The 22,730-nt window shown below is 45.3% G+C and overlaps 2 protein-coding genes across 5 annotated transcripts in view; one reads left to right on the top strand and one right to left on the bottom strand.

Annotated features, from left to right (window-relative positions):
* LOC140484558 (leucine-rich repeat-containing protein 20-like) overlaps nucleotides 1-2,988 on the bottom strand; it is a 64,834-nt gene extending 61,846 nt beyond the window's left edge. The window contains exon 1 of one of the 2 annotated variants that reach the window (XM_072582933.1): nucleotides 2,873-2,988. The gene's annotated coding sequence lies outside the window, so the exon portion shown is untranslated. The remainder of the gene's footprint in view (nucleotides 1-2,872) is intronic. The other variant, XM_072582934.1, reaches the window with a different exon arrangement.
* Nucleotides 2,989-3,055: 67 nt separating this feature from the next.
* The window catches only part of LOC140484557 (nuclear factor NF-kappa-B p100 subunit-like), a 64,183-nt gene continuing 44,508 nt past the window's right edge, over nucleotides 3,056-22,730 (top strand). The window contains exon 1 of one of the 3 annotated variants that reach the window (XM_072582928.1): nucleotides 3,056-3,923. Coding sequence is in view for 1 of the 3 variants with exons in the window: in XM_072582927.1 (XP_072439028.1) it covers nucleotides 21,291-21,313 (23 nt within the window). In the remaining 2 variants the exon portion in view is untranslated. Of the gene's footprint in view, nucleotides 3,924-3,976; nucleotides 3,990-21,248; nucleotides 21,314-22,730 lie in introns of those variants that run through there. The other 2 variants (XM_072582930.1, XM_072582927.1) reach the window with 2 other exon arrangements.

Raw genomic sequence — 22,730 nt, 5'->3', positions numbered from 1 at the left:
TCTTGGAACGGTGCAGATATAATAGTTGTTGCTATGGATAACTTCAACTTGCTCAATATTGATTGGATCCTCTTTAGTGCAGATGGTCTGGATGGAGCCAATTTTGACAGGTGTGTCCAGGAAGAATTCCTGACCCAATATGTAGACAGGCCGACTAGAGAGAGGCCATATTGGATTTGGTGGTAGGCAATGAGCCAGGCCAGGTGTCAGATCTCTCAGTGGGAGAGCATTTCAGTGACAATGACCACAACTGCCTCACCTTTAACACAGCCATCCAAGCACAGATAGTATGGGAAGGTGTTTAATTGAGAGAGGGGAAATTATATTGCTATCAGACAGGAGCTGTGGATTATAAATTGGAAACAATTGTTCTGCAGAAAAGGCACAACAGAAACGTGGAGGCTATTTAAGGACCACTGGTTGTGAGTGTTGGATAACCTTTCCCACTGAGACAGATAAGGAATGGTAAGGTGAAGGAACCTTGGATGACAAGAGAAGAGGGGCTTCTCACCAAGAGGAAGAAGGAAGCTTACTTAACTTTAAGGAAGCAAGGATCTGGCACAGCTTTAGAGGATTACTGGGCAGCTAGGAAAGAACTCAGAAATAGACCGAGGAGAGCTAGGAGGGGACACGAGAAAGCCTCAGCAGGAAGGCATGACTTGGAGGTGCTGGTGTTGGGCTGGGGTGGACAAAGTTAAAAATCACACAACACCGGGTTATAATCCAACAGGTTTATTTGGAAGCACTGGCTTTTGGAGTGTCGCTGCTCCATCAGGTGGTTGTAGAGGTTAAGATCATACTCTCAGAATTTATAGCCATGGGAGTCCAGTGTCATGGAGATGTGATACAGTAAACGATCTTAGATTAAAACTTTCATCTTTTATAATGGGATATGTTGGTTTCCGTTCTTTGATATGTAGACCCCAGAACTTCTTTCAAATCATATTCCCAAAATGGCTCAGCTTTTCACACAATAGGTCCATGGACATGGATCCCTCAAAGTTGTCACCCAAGTTGATAGGGTTGCTAAGAAGGTGTATGGTGTGTTGGCTTTCATTAACAAGGGGACTGAGTTTAAGAGCCACAAGGTTTTGCTGTATCTGTATAAAGCCCTGATTAGACCACACTTGGAATATTGTGTCCAGTTCTGGCCACCTCATTATAGGAAGGATGTAGATGCTTTAGAAAGGGTACAGAGGACATTTACCAGGATGTTGCCTGAATTGGAGGGCATGTCCTACGAAGAGAGCTTGAGCGAGCTCAGGAGAGAAGGAAGAGAGGTGATTTGATAGATATGTACAAGGTCATGAGAGGCATAGATAGAGCCAGAGACTTTTCCCCAGGGCAGAAATGACTGTCACAACGTTATAATTTTACCGTGATTGGAGGGAGGTATAGGGCAGATGTCAGAGATAGGTTCTTTTTGTAGAGCGTGGTGGATGCGTGGAATGCACTGGTAGTAGTCAGAGACATTAGGGACATTTAAGTGACTGCTGAACAAGCACATGGACGGCAGTAAATTGAGGGGTGTGTAGGTTGGGTTGATCTTAGATTAAGATAAATGCTCAGCACAAGATTGTGGGCCGAAGGGCCTGTACTGTGCCACACTGTTCTATGTTCTAACTTGTCCACCACCCAATGTCAGGCTCACCAGTCTATAGTTCCCTGGTTTTTCCCTTACCACCATATTTGGAAGTAAAATAAAGCTGTTTTCCCACATACCTGCCCTTTCAAGTGTCAGCTGGGTGAGTTTAATGTGTAGACTCAAATTATATAAGGCATTTCAAAAACTTAGACATAGCAAGCTTACAGATGACACCAAAATTGGAGGTGTAGTGGACAGCGAACAAGGTTACCTCCGATTACAACAGGACCTTGATCAGATAGGCCAATGGTCTGAAGAATGACAGATGGAGTTTAATTTAGATAAATTTAAGGTGCTGCATTTTGGAAAAACAAAACAGGACAGTGTTGCTGAACAGAGACCTTGGAGTGCAGGTTCATAGTTCCTTATGTAGTCCCAGATAGATAGGATAGTGAAGGCATTTGGTATGCTTGCCTTTATTGGTCAGTGCACTGAGTGTAGGAGTTGGGAGGTGATATTGCAGCTGTGCAGGACATTGGTTAGGCCATTTTTGGAATGCCGCATTCAATTCTAGTCTCCCTGCTACAGGAAGGATGTTGTGAAACTTGAAAGGGTTCAGGAAAGGCTTACAAGGATGATGCCAGGGTTGGAGGACTTGAGCTATAGGGAGAGGCGGAATAGTCTGGGGCTATTTTCCATGGGAGCGTCAGAGGCTGAGGGGGCGACCTCAGAGGTTAAAAAAAAGTCACGAGGGGGCATGATAGGGTGAATAGCCAAGGTCTTTTTGGGGGGGGGGGGTCTAAAACTAGAGGGTGAGAGAGGTTTAAGGTGAGGGAGATAGATTTAAAAGCGCCTTAAGGGTCAAGTTTTTCACCAAGTGCATGTGTGGAACAAACTGCCAGAGGAAGTGTTGGAAGTTGGTGTAATTACAAGATTTCAAAGGCACCTGGATGGGTATATGAATAGGAAAAGTTTAGTGGGATTTGGGCCAAGTGCTGGCAAATGGGTCTGGATTAATTTCGGATATCTGGTCAACACGGATGAGTTGGATTGAAAGCTCTGTTTCCATGCTGTACGGCTGTGACTATTACTACTCCTGGAATTGCTCCTCTGTACAACCCACTTTCTTCCCGTCTCCCATTCTTCTCTTTTTAGCCACCTCGCCACACTAGGAACAAAGTGAAACGTATAGGTACTCCCGATACACGTGAAAAGCAAGGCATCACATTTTTATATGCCGCCTTTGACAGGGGCACCCCACAAAGCGCTTTACAGCCAGAAAACTACCTTCTTAAAAATGCTCGCAACTGGGAAGTAGACGGGCAGGAGGCTGGGAGAACACCGCAAGTCAGGCAGCATCAGGAGGTGGAGAAGTCGATGTTTCGGGTGTAACCCTTCTTGAAAGTGAGCAAAACCCGTGCACAGCCACAAACAGCAGAGCAGACTCAAACAGTCTGTGTCTGTGCAGAGAGGTACCAGGACACCGAGAGATCTGTTTTTCTACCTCCCCCCCAGACCCTCCTAGACATGAGGAAAAGGAGGTCAGACTAGATACTGCAGTGCCCCTTTAAAGGAGCAGCCACAGCCATTGGCCGGGAATTTAGATACACATCAGCTACAGAGGCCAATCAGAGAGCGGCAGCCGGCGGCCCGCCAATGGGCATGGACGTCCGGGTGATGACGTCTTGGGAAATCCCCCGAAGCCCCAACACGCGCTGGTAATCGACACGAATCAGGGGATTTCCAGAGGGAGGGAGAGAGACACAGAGAAAATAAAACATCCTCCAGGCAATAATCAGAGAAAGACTAGGACCCAGAAAATAAACAGAGGGACACATTCACACAGTGAACGGTAACCAGATATTATCTATAGGGTTTACAGTTATCACACATACACAGAGGGGGAGAGAGAGAGAGAGAGAGAGTAGCAGCAAGAGACAGAACAGAGGGAGATAGACAGAGGATAGAATACACACACCCAGGGGACAGAACACAGAGAAGACAATACACCCAGAGGGTCACTGAGAATCCAAGAACAGGACAGAGAGAGGGAAAGAGAGACGAGGATAAGCGAACAGGAAAGAGAAAGACAGGACATAAGCACACAGGGGATTTCCAGAGGGAGGGACCAGAGGAGAGTGCAGGGCATACGCACTCAGAAGATACAGAGAGAGACTGAGACGGGACACACAACTCTGCTGAAAAGTAAGGGTCAGCGACAGAGAATCATTAGAAACGAAACCCACCGGAGGTGCCGCGGAAGAATCCAAGTGGAGAGGAGCCAGGGCGGAGTAAGGAGCAGCTGGGGCCGGATGACTGAACTCTGAAGCCCCATCAGGTAGGGTTTGGAGCCAGGCTGCTGTGCCAGGTGACAGGGCTGGAGGCAGCTCGCACATACTTCGTGGTAGGTGGGTCGCTGCGGGGTATTGTTTCTGCTTCAGAGACCAGCCCCCTGCCACAGTTAGACAACTGGGTCAAAAGCGTGATTCTCGGAGACAGTCTTGTGTTCATTCAGGAGCCGTTTTTGAGCACTGATCTCAGCTGGGTCACTGAGATTGGGTTTGAATTCAACCCAGATCTCAGCTGGATGCCACCTGAAGCTACAGAGTGGGAAAGGAAGTGCCAGCCCATTGTCCTCCTAATAGGTGGTAATTTGGGAATATTGGTGGGGGCATCGTTGTGATACCAGAGGGTGGTGAGGGAGAGGATCAGTCTCTTCAGAAAGGACCAAACCTTTCACTGCCCAACACAGCTACACACTGAAATGACTTCAATGTCAGGACGGTGGCTCGGTATTTCGATATTTTAAATCAATCTATTCAGAGATGATTTGGAGATGGCCGGTGTTGGACTGGGGTGCAGATAGTTAAAAGATTTTTAACTTTATTCAGAGATGCCATAGCACATCTCTGGAGCAGGTGGGACTTGTGATTCCAGAGACCCCTAGTCCAACGGTAGGGATATAACCAGTGTACCACAAGGACCTATGCTAACAGCTTCCTTGCATGTGTTATGGCACACCTGTGTTGGGGCCTGAACATGGGCCTTCTGGTGCAGAGGTATGGACACTACCACTGCTTTATACAATCATCCTTAGCTTAAATCGCATGCCATCTTAAGGTGATGAATGTATTTCACCCACGTTGCGCATGCAGTAATATGTCGGCTAGTCTCTTGTTGGGCTTCCCCATTGTTGCAATGTGGAATTGAGTCATAAAGGCCAGGAAGGTACAGCTTTGAATCCCAAGCTGTGATGACTGCATTGGCGCCACCTCATGCTCCCATGAGGAGGTTGAGCAATTCATCAACTTCACCAACACATTCCACCCTGACCTTAAATTTACCAGGACCATCTCTGACACCTCCCTCCCCTTCCTGGACCTCTCCATCTCCATTAATGATGACCGACTTGACACTGACATTTTTTACAAACCCACCGACTCCCACAGCTACCTGGATTACACCTCTTCCCACCCTACCTCTTGCAAAAATACCATCCCGTATTCCCAATTCCTCTGCCTCCACTGTATCTGCTCCCAGGAGGACCAGTTCCACCACAGAGCACACCAGATGGCCTCCTTCTTTAGAGACCGCAATTTCCCTTCCCTTAAAGATGCCCTCCAATGCATCTCGTCCATATCCCGCACCTCTGCCCTCAGATGGTAACAAGGACAGAACGCCCCTGGTGCTCACCTTCCACCCTACCAACCTTCGCATAAACCAAATCATCCACCAACATTTCCGCTGCCTCCAAAAAGACCCCACCACCAGGGATATATTTCCCTCCCCACCCCTTTCCACCTTCCGCAAAGACCGTTCCCTCCGTGACTACCTGGTCAGGTCCACGCCCCCCTACAACCCACCCTCCAATCCTGGCACCTTCCCCTGCCACCGCAGGAACTGCAAAACCTGCGCCCACACCTCCATCTAAGGCCCTAAAGGAGCCTTCCACATCCATCAAAGATTTACCTGCACATCCACCAATATCGTTTATTGCATCCGTTGCAGCCGATGCGGTCTCCTCTACATTGGGGAGACTGGGCGCCTCCTAGCAGAGCGCTTTAGGGAACATCTCCAGGACACCCGCACCAATCAACCACACCGCCCTGTGGCCCAACATTTCAACTCCCCCTCCCACTCTGCCGAGGACATGGAGGTCCTGGGCCTCCTTCACCGCCGCTCCCTCACCACCAGATGCCTCATCTTCCGACTAAGGACACTTCAACTTCAGGGCATCAATGTGGACTTCAACAGTTTCCTCATTTCCCCTTCCCCCACCTCACCCTAGTTCCAACCTTCCACCTCAGCCCTGTCCCCATGACTTGTCCTACCTGCCTATCTTCTTTTCCACCTATCCACTCCACCCTCCTCCCTGACCTATCACCTTCAACCTCTCCCCCACTCACCCATTGTACTCTATGCTACTTTCTCCCCACCCCCACCCTCCTCTCACTTATCTCTCCACCCTTCAGGCTCTCTGCCTGTATTCCTGATGAAGGGCTTTTGCCCGAAATGTCGATTTTGCTGCTCCTCGGATGCTGCCTGAACTGCTGTGCTCTTCCAGCACCACTAATCCAAAATCGGTTTCCAGCATCTGCAGTCATTATTTTTACCTCAGATTAGATCCACTCAGTCTCAACACTGCTAAGGTGACTATAGTTGACAAATCATCCAATCCTATTGGTGGTAACTGTCTTTCACTCCCTGCTTTCCAGTGGCCAAGTATTTGACAAAGAGACTTTGTTATGCTGGCCTCTATTGTCAAATAGTCTGCCAGCCACTAATCTTGCTTTGGTCATTAATTCTGATTAATGGCAGCTTCTACATTTGAAGGAAATTCAACAATGACTATGAATTGCTGACACAAAACTGTGCTAATTACTCATTAGCTGCCACAATTCATACATACAATATTTACTTGGGGCATTCTGGGATTGTGAAAGGCACAATGCAAATGTAACATTGCCCTTTCATTCCTCCTAGAATTGGTGTCATTTCCTGACAAACACCTTATCCTTTTAGAAACACCTAATATCTTTTGATTGAGAAACTCAGTATTTTGGACATGATTTATGCATCCGACCGATGTATTGTATCCAATTCTGTGGGATGATGACTATGGTAAACTTATCAAATGTATTTAGGTTAATGTTCCTGGGTCCTGAGGTTTTGTTCTTGCACGCAGTGAACCTAGCTGACAAATATCGAGTTTGGGGTACTGCAGATCACCTGTTGATTCAAGCCTGCTAAGGGACAAGTGCCTCCAGTCTATACCACTGAGCAAAATGGAAATATTTTGATTACAATCTTTCAACCTTTCATAAATTTGTCCAGAATTAAAACTCTGCTTTGTATCCTACCCTGATTGACACTGCCTCCTGCTTCAACAATGTTCTGATTTCAAAATTCACACCTTTTGTGTTCAAATCTCACCGTATCCTCACCTTTCGCTATTTCTAACCTCCTCCAGGTGTACAACTCTCAAAATCCCTTTGTTATTAAATCATGGAACCCCTACAGTGTGGAATCCCTACTCTTCGGCCCAACACGTCCACACCAACCCTCTGAAGAGTAACCCACCCGGACCCATTCCCCTACCCTATCACTCTACATTTCCTCTGACTAATGCACCTAACCTACATACCCCCTGAACACTATGGGCAATTTATCATGGCTCTTCAATTCTGGCCTCTTGCACCTCCTGACTTTAGTATCTCCAGCACTGGTGTCATGACCTTGGCTGCCTGAAATATGAAAACTCTGGAATTTCCTCTCTAAATCACTATACATTTCCCTTCTCCAAAAGTCATATCTAGTCTCAACCAAACCTATCTAAATCTACCTAATTCTGTCCCAATCTCTCCTGATGTGACTAAGTGTGAGATTTAATCTGATAGTCCTACCCATGTTCAAGGTACTGTGTGAATGCAGATTTTTGTGTGAGCAGAATTTAGGCATCAAGGCTTATGAGGGACAGCTGATGTAAAGGTATCATGATAATCGCTGAGGTGAAATTGTTGTTGATTCACATCTGATGTGTATGTGGACTTTCAGAAGGTAATTGAGAATGCTTTACATGTATTGTGTGGAAAGAAAAGTCATCTCACAAGAAGGGGAGGGAAACTAGATATAGAGGTGAGATGAAGATGACAATCTGGGATTGATGGAATGCGGCCGTGGTCCCAGCATTTGAAAGAACATTAACAAGGAGCCAAGAAATAGTTGGGAGAAGGTGAGGACGGCAGATGCTGGAGCTCAGAGTCGAAGAGTGTGGTGCTGGAAAAGCACAGCCAGTCCGGCAGCATCTGAGGAGCATTCATTCCTGAGGAAGGGCTTATGCCTGAAATATCGATTCTCTTGCTCCTTGGATACTGCCTGACCGGCTGTGTTTTTCCAGCACCACACTTTTCGACGCAAAGCAATAGTTGCCCAAGATTACAATAATAAGCGCGGATATGATGTGATTTGTGAAAATGGTAGGCATGAGGATTTAGAGATTCAGAAGAATATAATTTATTGAAAGCACACTCCCTGGCACAAATAATGACCAGAAGAACAAATAGGACTTTGCACTATTTGTAAATAAAGTCAAATAACAGCATTGCAGCTATTCAGGGTGTTTTAATGTCCATGTTCTAAAGAATCTATTGGTTTTAAATGAATAAATGCAGAAAATATAGACTGAGCAATAAAACTCCACTGAGCTGAGGAATCCAGAGGATATATTGATGAAACTGTTGGATTGAAATGTAAATGGAATTTTGGGGATTTGGAATAGGGCTGTAGAATACAATTGTGTACAGATCATGGGAAACCAATATAAACCATTTTGTTACATTGCAGTTAGGAGATACTGTGTTGAGCTGCACTTGAAGGAAGATGTTGGGGTCACAGAGAGGTTGTTCAAGAGATTCATTAACATGGTGCCTGTGACAGTGACCTAGCGGTGGCTCAATGGATAACGCTTTCAGTCCTGAATCAGGGCTTGTAAGTTCAAGTGTAACTCCAGGAATCTGACTGTGTCATCCCAGCACTGTGGGAATACCATCATTCAGATGAGAGGTTAAACTGTCATTTTATGGTGGGTATAAATAGTCCAGTAACACCATTGTGATGGAGCACCAGGCAGTTTGATAAATATTTACTCCTTGAGCAAAACGCATGATCAATTCATTATCATATTGCTGTTTATACAGTCTCCTATGTGTACACTACAACATAGCACTCCATTTTAGAAATACTTAATTTGATGGTTTTAATAAAAACACTTAGGGACTTCCCTATCATATAAGTGTAGACTTTTCCCTCTGCCTGGAGAAGCAAGAAGTCTTTTCAGTGAGAGCAGAGTGGGGGAAGAGAACAAGAATCAAGATTGTGGTGCCTTTGCCCGAAACGTCAACTCTCCTACTCCTTGGATGCTGCCTGACCTGCTGTGCTTTTCCAGCACCACACACTTAACTCTAATCTCCAGCATCTGCAGTCCTCACTTATGTCTAGGGTAGGAGGACATTTGATAGGGCACCTCAAAACAAGAGAAGAATCAGGGAATGGCTCTTATTCGGCAGGAATTCAGTATCTGGGAAGAATGCATTGAATATCATGACCAGATTCACGAAGGATAGAGTGGGCACATGATCAAGTGGCTGGTGTTGAGCCATAGATTGAACAACCAGCTTTGATTATCTTATTGACAGATGGTTGCTCAAACAGCGTGCTCAACACTTCTATGACCTCTGTAATAACTGCATCAGTTATAGCCTTTAACATATATCTGCAGCAAAAGGAGGCAATGAACATAAAGTTGTCTTCAAGTCCATCAGTATGATTTCTCGCCAGGTGTGGAATCCTTGAAACTGGCCAATCTGAACTCCAAATGATTGGACACCAGATGGGATTAGGTTTTGAGGTCCGGGATCAACAATGCACCCTACAGGAACTGCTGTAATGACATCACCATGATAGTATCCTCGACTAATAGAACTTTGCCTTCAGGATCTTCCAGTACATTCCACGCTACCAAAACAGGGTTTCCTCTATTGGCTGTTGTGTTACACAGTGTGGACACCTCCTATGAGGTTTGACATGATATAGATTCACATCCCGAACCAGTAAGGACAGTACATCCAACACAGTACTCTCCCGAACTTGGGAGTGTTTGATGGGACCAGTATAGAGAGAGGTTTACTTTGTATTTTACCCAGCTGCCTCTGTCCTGGGAGTGTTTGGTAGGGGTAGTGTTGAAGGAGGCGAAAGTGAGCAATGCAGATGCTAGAGAATCGGGTGTGTGATGCTGGAAAAGCACAGCAGGTCAGGCAGCATCCAAGGAGCAGGAAAATCGATGTTTCGGGCAAAAGCCCTTCATCAGGTCTGAAACTGGGTGCCTCGGGGGTGGAGAGATAAATGGGAGGGGAGTGGGGCTGAGATAGCTGAGAATGCAATAGGTGGATGGAGGTGGGGGTAAAGGTGATAGGTCAGAAGGGAGGGTGGTGCAGCTAGGTGGGAAGGAAGATGGACAGGTCATGAGCATAGTGCTGAGCTGGAAGTTTGGAACTGGGGTAAGGTCGGGGGAGGGGAAATGAGGAAACTGGTGAAGTCCACATTAATACCATAGGGCTGGAGGGTCCTGAGGCAGAAAATGAGGTTTTCTTCCTCTAATCATTGGGTGGTAAGGGAGTGGCGATGGAGGAGGCCCAGGACCTGCATTTCTTTAGTGGAGTTGGAGGAGGAGTTGAAGTGTTCAGCCACATGGCGGTGGGGTTGGTTGGTGCAGGTGTCCTGGAGATGTTCCCTAAAGAACTCTGCTAGGAGGTGTCCTGTTTCCCCATTGTAGAAGAGACCGCGTTGGGAGCAACTGACACAGTAAATGACATTTATGGAAGTGCAGGTAAAACTTTGGATGTGGAAGGCTCCTTTGGGGCCTTGGATGGAGGTGAGGGGGGAGGTGTGGGCGCAGGTTTTGCAATTCCTGCGGTGTTAGGGGAAGGTGCTGGGGTTGGGGGTTGGGGTGGGGGGCGCAGGGAGGGTGTGTTGTTATGGGACGTGTACCTGATGAGGCAGTCGCGGAGGGAACGGTCTTTACGAAAAATGTATAGGGGTGGGGAGGGAAATATATCTCTGGTGGTAGGGTCTGTTTGTAGGTGGCAGAAATGATGTGCTGTATATGGAGTTTGGTGGGGTGGAAGGTGAGGACCTGGGGCGGGGGGTGGGGGGGGGGTCTGGGTTCTGTCCTTGTTGCGGTTGGAGGGGTGGGATTTGAGGACGGAGGTGCAGGACATGGATGAGATGCCATGGAGGGCATCAACAACTATGTGGGAGGGGAAATTGTGGTCTTTAAAGAAGGAGACCATCTGGTGCGTTTTGTGGTGGAACTGCTCCTCCTGGGAGCAGATACGGTGGAGGGGGAGGAGTTTGGAGTACGGGATGGCATTTTTGCAGGAGGTAGAGTGGGAGGTGGTGTAATCCAGGTAGCTGTGGGAGTCAGTGGGTTTGTAGAAAGTGTCGGTGCTGAATCGGTCACCATTGATGGAGGTGGAGACGTCCAGGAAGGGGAGGGAGGTGTCAGAGATGGTCCAGGTGCATTTAAGGTCAGGGTGGAATGTGTTGGTGAAGTTGATGAATTGTTCAACCTCCTCACGGGAGCACGAGGTGGTGCCGATGCAGTCATCAATGTAGCGGAGGAAGAGATGGGGAGTGATGCCGGTGTAATTACGGATGATAGACTGCACCACGTAGCCAACAAACAGACAGGCAAAGGTGGGGCCCATGTGGATACCCATGGCTACCCCTTTCATCTGGAGGAAGTGGGAGGACTTGAAGAGAAATTGTTGAGGGTGAGGACCAGTTCAGCCAAACGAATAAGAGTGTCAGTGGAAGGGTACTGGTGGGGATGCCGGGAGAGGAAGAAACTTTTTATTTTCAGTTTTAAAGAGTAGGAGAAGCTTTACTCTGTATCTAACCCCATGCTGTCCCTCTCCTGGAAGTGTTTGGTGGGCCAGAGGAAAGAGGGTTTTACTTTCAGTTTAAAAGACTAGAGGAAGCTTTAATCCTACAGCATGGAAGCAGGCCATTTGGCCCACCAAGTCAACATCAACCCTCCAAAGAGCATCTCACTCAGACCCACTACGCTGCCCTATCCTTGTAATCCACATTTCCCATGGCTAATCCATCTAACCTGCACATCTCTAGACACTAGGGACAATTTAGCATGGCCAATCCACCTAACCTACATATCTTTGGACTGCAGGAGGAAACTGGAGCACCTGGAAGAAACCCATGCAGACACACTGGGAGAATGTACACACTCCACACAGTTGCTCAAAGGCAGATACAAATCCAGGTCCCTGGCACTGTGAGGCAGCAGTGCTAACCACTGAGTCACCATGCCACCCTCTGTCCCTATCCCAGTGCTGTCCAGACCTTGAGACTACTTGATGGGGATAGTGTGAAGTAGGCTTTACTTTTTGTTTATTTCCTGTTTAAGTGTAGAGGAAGCTTCACGCTGTGTCTAACTACATGCTGTACCTGTCCTGGAGATGTTTGATGGGGACAGTGTAGAGAGGACTTTACTCATTACTCTCTATCCGATTCCATGCTGTCCCTGTCCTGGGAGTTTTTGGGAACTGAAGGTTAGGTGCCTGAAATGGTGGATAAGTTGTTGTTTTTAACATCATATCCTCACCGTTGAACACACAATTAAATGTCATGTCACTTGATATATATATAAACCACACCAGCTTCCTAATTCATGATCAGAACTGATTCTTCTGAAAGTTAGATTTGGCCTTCTGCAATATTCCAAATTAGTAATGTGTCATTCTATCACATCTTATTGGCAAAACTTCAACACCCTGAGAAGAAGGAAGTTTAAAAAAATCTCCTCCTTCAGCTTGGAGGGAAATTCTTGACCTCTTCACCTGGAACAGCCCTTGGGCAATAAAGGTGGATTCATCCAAACCACCCAAGCCAGGTATCAGGTATATTCACGCTCAGCTCATGATCCCACCCTTGTATAGAAATTCACCCAACCATTTTCACCAACTCATCCATCTGCTTTTTCAAAAATATGTGCAAGGGCATATGAACATTTCTGGCCAGAAGTTATTACTCATCCCAAACTTCCCACAAGAAGGTGTTGTTGGGCTGTGATCTTAAACTGCTGCAGTCCATGTGCTGACCCACAATGCCCTTAGAGAGGGAATTCCAGGTTTTTGACCTAACGACGGTGAAGGAACGGCAGGATGGTGAGTGTCTTGGAGGGGATCTTGCAGGTAGTGGTGTTCCCATGTGCTGCCATTGCCCTTCACGATTGTTGTGGTCATGAGTTTGGAAGGTGCTAATTCAGGAGCCATGGGGAGTTTCTGCAACACATCTTGTAGATAGTTCACACAGTTGCTCCTGAGCATTGGTGGTGAAGGGAGTGAATGATTGTGGATGTGGTGCCAGTCAAGTGAATAGCCTTGTTCTGGATAGTATCAAAGCTTCTTGAGTGTTGTTGCAGCTGTAGTATTTCTTCATATTCCTGCCTTGTGCATTGTAGATAGTGGACAGGCTTTGGAGAGTTGGGAGATGAATTATGCTGTGTAGAATTTTTAGCGTATGACCCAATTTTGTTGCCACTGTATTATATGCTATACAGGAAGAGTCATATTGGACTCTAAACATTAACTGCATATCTCCCTTTCATAGATGCTGCTTGCCCTTCTGGGTTTCTTAATCAATTTCTGTTCTTATTTCCAGTTTATAGTAATCTTTTGATTTGTATATATATATATTGCTTATCCAGTTTAGTCTCTACTCAATTGTAAACTCCCTGCAGATGTGGGTAGTCATGGATTTAGTGGTAGCAGCACTACTTGAATATCAATGGGCAGTGGTTAATTTCTGTCTTGTTGGAAATGGTTTTTGCCTGGCACTTGTGTGGCACATATGTTGCTTGTTGTTTACTAACCCAATCCTGGATGTTGTCAAGGTCTTGCTGCTTATGGATGCTGGCTGTATCTGAGGTGTCACAAATGGGTCTGAAGATCATTAATGAGATAGCTGAAGATGGTTAGCCCTAGAAAGCTACCCTAAAGATCTCCTGCAGAGCTGTCCTGGAGTTGAGATGACTGACCCCCTTAACCACATCCTTTGTGCCACACCAGCAGAGGGTTCTCATTGATTCAATTTTTGCTCGTACTCCTTGATGCCACACTCAGTCGAATATAGCCTTGACATCAAGAATGGTCACTCTCACCTCACCTCTGGAATTCAGTTGTTTTATCCATGTTGTGTTTCAAGGTTGCAATAAGGTCAGGAGCTGAGTGGCCTTGGCTGAACCCAGTCTGGGCATCAGTGCTGATGACTTGTGCACGGTAGCTCAGTGGTCAGCACTGCTGCCTCACAACATCAGGGACCCTGGTTCGATTCCACCCTCAGGTGACTGTGTGGAGTTTGTACATTCTCCCCGCATCTGTGTGGGTTTCCTCCTCCAGTCCAAAGATTTGCAAGTTAGGTGGATAGGCCTACTAAATTGCCCATAGTTTCCAGGGGTGTGTAAGTTAGGTGGATTAGCCATGGGAAATACAAGGTTACAGGGATAGGGTCGAGGCTGGGTCTAGATGGGATGCTCTTTGGAGGATTGGTATAGATTCAATGAGTTGAATGGCCTGCTTTCACACGGTAGGGATTCTATGATTCTGTTGGGCAATAATTGTCCGTGTTGGATTTGTCCTGTTTTTGTGTACAGAACATACCTGGACAATTTTCACATTGTCAGAAAGATGCCAATTGTAGCTGTACTGGCTTAGGGCACAGCACGTTCTATTGCACAAGTCTTCAGTACCTGTTATCATAGCCCACAGTCTTTGCAGTATCCAGTGCCTCCAACCTTTCTTGATGTCACGTGTGTGAATCAAACTGTTTAAAGACTGGCATCTGTGAGGCCGAGATGCAGTTAGCACTCTGGCTAAAGATTGCTGTGTCGGCTTTATCTTTTGCACTGAAGTTTTGGGCTCTTCCACCATTGAGGATGGGGATATTTGTGGACCCTGTCCATCATCATTCACGACTGGATGTGGCAGGACTGTAGAGCTTCGACCTGATCCATTGGTTGTGGGGTTGCTCAGCTCTGTCTATCCACTGGCTGCTTTGTGCTGTTTGGCATACAAGTAGTTTGGTAGCTTCACCATGGTGACATCTTATTTTTAGGTATGCCTTGTCCTGCTCCTGCATGTCCTCCTGTACTATCCCTGGCTTGATAATACAAAAGGGGAATGTGAAGGTGGGACTCATTCCACAAGGACTGTGTGTTGGTCACTCTTACAATACTGTCATAGGTAGATGCATGGGCAGCACGGCAGCACAGTGGTTAGCACTGCTGCCTCACAGCGCCAGAGACCCAGGTTCAATTCCCACCTCAGGCTGTGTGGGGTTTGCACATTCTAATCTAATCCATGTATCTGTGGCAGGCAGACGGATGAGGTCAAGAAGATTTTGCCCTCTTGGTTCCTGCAGACCCAGCCAAGCAGCAATGTCCTTTAGGACTTACCAGGCATGGTTAGTGGTGACACTGCAAGCCACAATTAGTAATGGACATTAGGTTCTCCCACCTAGAGTACATTGTGTCCTTACTGTCCTCAATGCTTCCTCCAAATGGTGTTCAATGTGGAGTTAACAGGAGATTTAAGGCCATTGCTTGGCCAGATGCTCTGAGATGTGATGGTGTCTGAAGTCAATGTTGACAACTCCCAAGGCAACTCTGTCCTGACTGTATACCACTATGCCACCACCTCTGTTGTGTCTGTTCTGCCAGTGGCATAGGACATAACCAGAGATGGTAATGGTGATGTCTGGACAGTGTAAGGCATGATTCCACTATGTCAGCTCTGTGTTTGACTAGATTGTGGGACAGCTCTCCCTAATTTTCAGCACTAGTCCCCAAATGTTATGAGGGAGAACTTTGTAGGTCGAAAGGGCTGTGTTTGCCATTGTCATTTCTGGTGCTCCGATCAATGCTAGGTGCCGAATCTGATTTTGTTCATGCATATCCCCACCTCACCAACATGATCCTACCCTCTGACATGACACACTCCACTCAGCAAAAGACACATATTGGATGGTACTACATTGGGTATGTTTCATCTTATTGTTGTTTGTGTCTCTGGCACTTTGACATCCAGAGTCAGAGAATTAAAGATCCCACTCCTGAAATCTGAGATTGGCATTTCACTGCAGTACTGAGGGAATGTTTCACTGTTGGAGGCTGTGTCTTTTGGATGAGACATTACTCCAAGACCCGATTTGCTCTCTCAGTTGGACTGACAAGATTTTGTGGTGCACTTTTGGAAATAAATAATTCAGGGGTGTTTATTCTAGTGCCTGGCCAATATCTATCCCCTCAACCAACATGCTGAGAAAGGATGATCTTGTTTTCACCACATTGCTGGGAGTCATTTGTGGGCTAAGTGGCTGCTGCATTTCCAACAACAACGAATAAAATTCAAGTGTATCATTGGATGTAGGGCATTCTGACACTTTATGACTTTGTGAATGGAGCATCGTAGATATTCCAGTTTGGTTTTTGTTTGGTTCTGTGTTTTTGGGTTATTGTTCTGAAACAGAGTGGCATTGGTTGAGATTGATGCTGGCATCTTGTTGGACATGGTTGACAATGGGGCGGCACGGTGGCTCAGTGGTCAACACTGGTACCTGGGTTCGATTCCAGCCTCGGGTGACTGTCTGTGTAGAGTTTGCACACAGTTTCCCGTGTCTGTGTGGGTTTCCTCCGGGTGCTCCGGTTTCCTCCCACAGTCCAAAGATGTGCAGGTCAGGTGAATTGGCCATGCTAAATTGCCCATAGTGATAGGTGCATTAGTCAGGGGTAAATTTAGGGAAGGGGAATGGGTCTGGGTGGATTACTCTTCGGAGGGTTGGTGTGGACCTGTTGGGCCGAAGGGCCTGTTTCTACACTGTAGGGAATCTAATCTAATCTAATCGATGCAAGATAGATAAGAAACAGCTCTGAGAAAGGTTGTGTTAATATATCTTTGCCTGAAAAGAAATGTGACAAGATGGTGCTATTAGAGAATGTTGCATTTTAACAGATGAGATTGCTTTTGAGTTTCTGTTACTGAGGATGCAGAATGTTGAATTATAAGGAGAGATAGACTGGGGTTTCTATTTTGTTGAATATACATGATTGAGTGGAGCTGTTAAAGCTGAGTAAATGAGTTGACATGGTGGATGGAAATGATTTCCCCGATGGGGTTTTCCAGAGCAGGGAGGTATCAACTTAAAATTTGAGCTTGGCCATTTGTAATAATATCTTACAGTTTTTCTTCACAGAAGGCAGTTTAGGAGTCTGGAATACTCTGTTGATTCTCGGAATCTTTTCAAAACTGTAAACTAGATTAACAGTTTTGTTATGCAAGATTACAAGACCAAGTTGGAGATTAATTACGATACAGGTCAGCATGATCTAATTAAAAATGGAACAGGTTTGATGGGTTGAATGCCCATCCCTGTTCTGAGTGACATTATTGAGAGGAGATCATGCGATGAGTCATAGAAAGCACATTTCCACTTCAGCGAGTAATCAGGAAGGTAAATGAAACATTGGCCTTTATTTCAAAAGGGAATGGAGTACAAAAATGGGATGCAAATACAGAGTGCTGGAGAGCATCAGCAGCACCTGTGGAGAGAGTGTTTCTCCAATATTCTCTGTATTTGTTTTAGATTTCCAGCATCTACTTTATTTTGTCTTTTATAATGTTGAGTCTGCTGATACTCCCAAAACGATCTCAGTCAGCACGTGCAAACTGCACACGGGCCATACTCATACCAGGTACTGCGGTGATGTCATTCCATCCCATTCATTCATATTTATTGTGCTTATTTGAGCATGGCCATGTTTGTTACTGGCAGAGTGTATCACAAAGCGTGCATGAGCAATAAGAATTTTCTGGGGATGTCCAGAGGCATAGGCAGTTTTGCGAAAATGATACAAGGCACAAGTCAGACTACAGCTTATCTAAGGAAAGATGTACTGGCATTGGAGACAATCCAGAGAAGATTCACTAGGCTGGTCATGGGTATGGAGGAACTGTCTTATGAGGAGAGGTTCAAGTGGGTTGTATTCAGTGAAGTTTAGAAGAATGAGAAGTGACCTTATTGAAATGTACAGGATTTTCTGGGATTTGACGGGGTAGCTGCAGTCGAGATGTTTCCTCTGGTGTGAGAGTTTAAGAGCAGAGGGCATTACCTCAGAATAAAAGGCTGCACATTTAAGACAGAGATGAGGATAAATTTCTTCCCTGAGGGTTGTGTAGCTGTGGAAGGCTGTTTTGACTGAGTCATTAAGTATGTTCTAAGTTGAGAAAGATAGATTTCTAATCAGTAAGGAAATTAAGGGCTAAGGGGAAAAAGATAAGTGGAGTTGAAGATGATCAGATCAGCCATTATTCAGTTGAATGGGCCTCAATGGGCTGAATGATCTGCTTCTACTCCTACATTTTATGGTCTTGTAGACATACATATGGCCTCTCAACAGGAGGAATGATTCTAACCAATAGAATCTGTTTTAGATTGAGCATTCAGTCTAATTTCCAAATTGTTATCCAGTAAGCTCAACATGATGAGCAGTCAAATCTTTAAACTTTCAGTCGCCACTGATGACTGGAAATACCCCCTCCACTTCCCGATCTTCTCCCTGTTTGCTGTATTGGTGGGAACGGCTCCTATTTGCATCTTTTGTTAAGTAAACAGTTGGGGAAAGTCCCCTAGTTCCTCAGAATTGAATTAATCAGTTAGTAAAATAATCGCTTCCATGAATATGAACCGTGAAAGTATGGAATCAGTTGTCTCGTGTGGTCTGGAACTTGGAGCTGTTCAGTTTGATCTATTGAATTACTGACAGAACAGGGAAGAGCGTCGAAGAGGTAGCAGCTGCTGCTCCTCTTGACCATTACAGCTGCATTAACTCTGACTGCAGTCCATCTTAAAACAGCAACTCAATAATCAAAAAATACTAAACTTCTTGGAATTGTAACTTCTCCTGATTATGAAATACAAGTGATCTTTTCTTCCTTTTTCTTTTGTGACATTAATGATTATTAAGGTTGTAACCTGGGACTCAAAGCTTTTTCTCTCTCTACAAACATTCCCAGGTAGCAAAATTCCTTCAACTCTTAAACACAACGTGAAGCTTCCTCTGCTCTTTTAAAGTGAAAGTAAAGCTGCCTCAACCCAGTTCCCATCAAACAGTCCCAGGTCAGGAACAGCACAAGATTAGATACAGAGTAAAACACTTGTTACTCCTTTAGACTAAAAGTAAATAGAAAGTAAAGCTTTCTTAACTATCCCCAACAAAACTCCTAGGACAGGGCTAGCACAAGCTGAGATACAAAGTAAAGCTTTCTCTACTCTTGCATACAAAAGTAAAATACCCTCTACTCTTTTAAAATGAAATTAAAGCTCACTTGGGGTTAGATGCAGCGTAATACAACCTCTACTCTTTTCAAGTGAAAATAAAGCTTACTCTACAGTGCACCAATTAAACCCTTCAATGGGATAGCGACTGCACAGACTTAGATACCTCTACACCTTTAAACACAAAGTGAAGTTCCTTCTACACTGTCTCCATCAAACAGTCCAGTGCAAGTACTGCATGTTGTGAGATACTTAGTAAAACTACCTCTACTCTTTAAAACTGGAAAGTAAAGATACCTCTGCTCATTGGAACTGGAAGTAAGGCTCCCTTTGTGCTGTCTCCATCAAATACTCCCAGGACAGGGACAGCTCAGAATTAAATTTATCAGCTCTATCAGAGTTTTCAGGATGGCAGGCTGTTACTAGTCAGTGGTAGTGTTTGGTTTACAACCATTTGTAACCATACATTGGATGTTGGTATTATTTCCAAAATTGCTAATGACATCAAACTGGGTGGGAATATAAGTTATAAGGAGCATTTGAGGAGATTTCAAGAGGGCTTGAGCAATCAAATTGAATGGTAAGAAGATGACTAATGTGAATGACTGTGAAGTTATTCATTTTCTTAGAAAAAAAAATGGAAAGGCAGAATATTTCTGAAATGGTGAGAGATTAGGCATTTGGTTTCCTTGTCTGTGATTCACTAAAATTTACCATTTGGGTATAGTGAGCCAATAGCATGTTGCCTTTCATTTCAAGGATATTGGAGTATGGGATAGAGAGGTCTTGCTGCAGTTTTATTAGAGCCTTGTCGAGATACCACTTGGAGTATTGTATACTGCTTTGGCATTCGTATTGAAGGAGAATATTTCATTGAGGGAGTACAACAAAGATCCTCCAAATTAATGCTTGGGACAGTGGAATCGTCTTATCAGGAAACTGGGCTTGGGTTCATTCAAGGATCGAAGAATGTGAGGTGATCCCATGGAAACTTACAAAATGTTTATGTAGTGGATGTTTCCTGGTGAATCTAGGGGACAGAATCTCCAGAGATGATCTGGGCTATTTAAGATATTGATGAAGAGGAATTTCTTCACACGAACAATCGTAAATCGTTATCTCAGAGGGTTTGGAATGTTCAAGACATAAATCAATAGGTTTTTGGAGACTAATAACATGAAGGCATATGAGACTAATGCAGGAAAACAGTACACAGCGAAAGGATCAACCCTGATCTAGTTGAATGACAGAGCAGGCTTAATGGGCAAAATGGGCTCCTGCTGCTCCTGTTTGTATTTTCCCACATTCCCACAAAGGCTGATTGGGAGTAGCCTTACCAATAAATGATGTTAAATGCAGTGGTTATGTGCTGAGCATCTACTCTATATTGGCCTAAGGGAGGAGGAAGGGGTGTCTTAGTGGGGTCTTCGGGTGGCACTGTCATTGATTCTGAGTTTGGTGGTGGTGGGGGTGGGGGGTGGGGGGTGGGGGGGGTCCTGAAAGGAATTATGAATTTAGGGCGGTCATGAGTTGAACAGGGTCTGAGAGAGTGAGGTCTGACTTTAGGGCTATCATTGGGGTATTATGATTTTAATGGAGTCTTGGTGGGAAGTGAGGTGAATCTGGGTTTGCTGGGGGAAGTTTCTGAAACAGTGGAACTGAGTATGACAGGAGCTTTCAGCATGATGTTGCTGATGTGGGTGGCCAGGTTCTGTGGAACAGTTATGAGTCCTTTTCCTGAAGGCAAGACTTTATCCTCACCTCAGCCAAATCCAGAAGAAAGCACAGAGAAAATTCACCTTCCACCCCCAGTCTGGGAGATTTCACCGTGGTGCAGCCCAATGCCAACACACCCAGGGGAGAAGTTCCACAGAATGACTTGGCTTTAACAGTGAGCTGACTGAGTAGAATTTGCTTTTCCTGATATCACTTTCACACACGTAGGTGAGGGGGTGTAGGCAAATATTACAAAATAAATTTCAAGTTTGTATCAAATGGGACAATTGCTCTCAACACTTTTCCTGGAACAACCAGGAGGTTTATAAGAACAGAGTTTTTGATAAAACTCCCCCATATCTTAGTCTTGCTTTCACATGCGGAGGTGGTAACTAAACAGTCTCCAGACTTTCAAAATATCCAGCTACACAAGTACTGTGTCACAGCCACATCCGTCAGGATAGCAATACTCTGGCGGAAGGTGGCAGGTCTCTCTGTCCCAAGGAGGGGTAGTTTTACTGCCTGGAACGTGGTTAAGATCATGGTTGAGCTCAGCTCATCTTTATGGCTCAGGACAACATAAATGGAGTTTGATATAAAATGCAGGTAAAAATTGCTGATGTTAGGATTTTTTTTTCTGAAGGTGAATCTGTCTCTGGTGAAACCATTTCCTGTGTGCTTGTTGTGAAGGGTATAGGCTAAGTAGGGTGCAGCCAAACAATAGGAAACTCCTGCTTGATCAGAATCCACATCCTGTTGCTGGTAACCTGGGGGATTTCCTCCTTGTTCAAGCTTCACTCAGCTGCTGCTCAGCACTTCACAGCTGAATTAGTCCATCATCATGGCCACAGGCCTCTTCACCCATCCAGCCATATGCTATGTGGTTCCTAAAGTTTATGTGGACATCACTGGTTGGACCAGTGTTTATTGTCCATCCCTGGTTGCCCTTGAGAAGGTGGTGGTGAGCTGCCTTCTTGAACTGTTGTAGTTAACTTGCTGTGGGTTGACCCACAATGGTGTGAGGAAGGGAATTCTGGGACTTTGATCCAGCGACACTGATATGTTTCCAAGTCAGGATGGTGAGTGGCTTGTGGGGAACTTGCAGGTGGTAGTGTTTCCATGTATCTGCTGTCTTTTGGTCATATAACTGGAAAGAAAAACAGATTGCTGCAAAGGCTCAGCAGGTCTGACAACCTCTGTGCAGAGATCTCAGAGTTAATGTTTTGGGTTTGTGACCATCTCCATTTGCTGTCCAGTTTCCGTCCAAGACCAATGTTCTGATCCTGAGCAGATTTGCTCACAGCGACAGTGACCTCTGGTGTGGTCTAACCAAGGCTTTGTTTAGCTGAAGGTTGGAATCTAAATGCCATCATGCACTACCCCAGCCAATCCATGGCTTGAGGCATTGAACACAAATTGCGTTCTCTCGTCTCTCAGAGGATGTGCTGGTTACATGGGTTCTCTTAATTTTGGCTGTGAGAGTGAGCACGGGTAGAATGGAACAGGAGCTTCTCTGTCGATGAGAACTTTCCAGAACTTCCTCTGATAGTAGCAGTTCATCATTGCCAGTAAGGAAATATGTTTTTGGATTAGGATCTATCAGTTTCTGTGGCATTGTGCAGACAGCAGAGCAAATTGGTTTAGTTTCTTGCATATCTCAGCCCTTTCCAAAAGTTTATCCTTCTGCAGGTAATCTGCCTCCCTAATAAGGGCTTCCTTCTTCTGATCTCCTCCTGCAAAGTTCTCTTTCAAAATATACCCTTCCAAATGAAAGGTTCCTCAAGGTTGACCTTAGAAGAATGATGTCCTCCAATAGTAATATCCAGACATCTTGGAGCTCTGAATGTTTTGTATTCATTGTAGGACTTTTGGAAATCTGCTGTTACCTTTTGTGTTTCAGTCTCTATGGTTTAGAATATAGAACGTAGAATATTACGGTGTAGTACAGGCCTTTGGTCCTCAATGTTACGCCAACCTGTAAAACCAATCTGGAGCCCATCTAACCTACATTATTCCATTCTCA

The sequence above is a fragment of the Chiloscyllium punctatum genome, chromosome 13 (genome assembly GCF_047496795.1).
Source record: "Chiloscyllium punctatum isolate Juve2018m chromosome 13, sChiPun1.3, whole genome shotgun sequence".
In the NCBI taxonomy this organism is placed as follows: Eukaryota; Metazoa; Chordata; class Chondrichthyes; order Orectolobiformes; family Hemiscylliidae; genus Chiloscyllium; species Chiloscyllium punctatum.
Note: the sequence above shows the minus strand (reverse complement) of the source record. Positions and strands in the feature narration are given on the sequence as shown.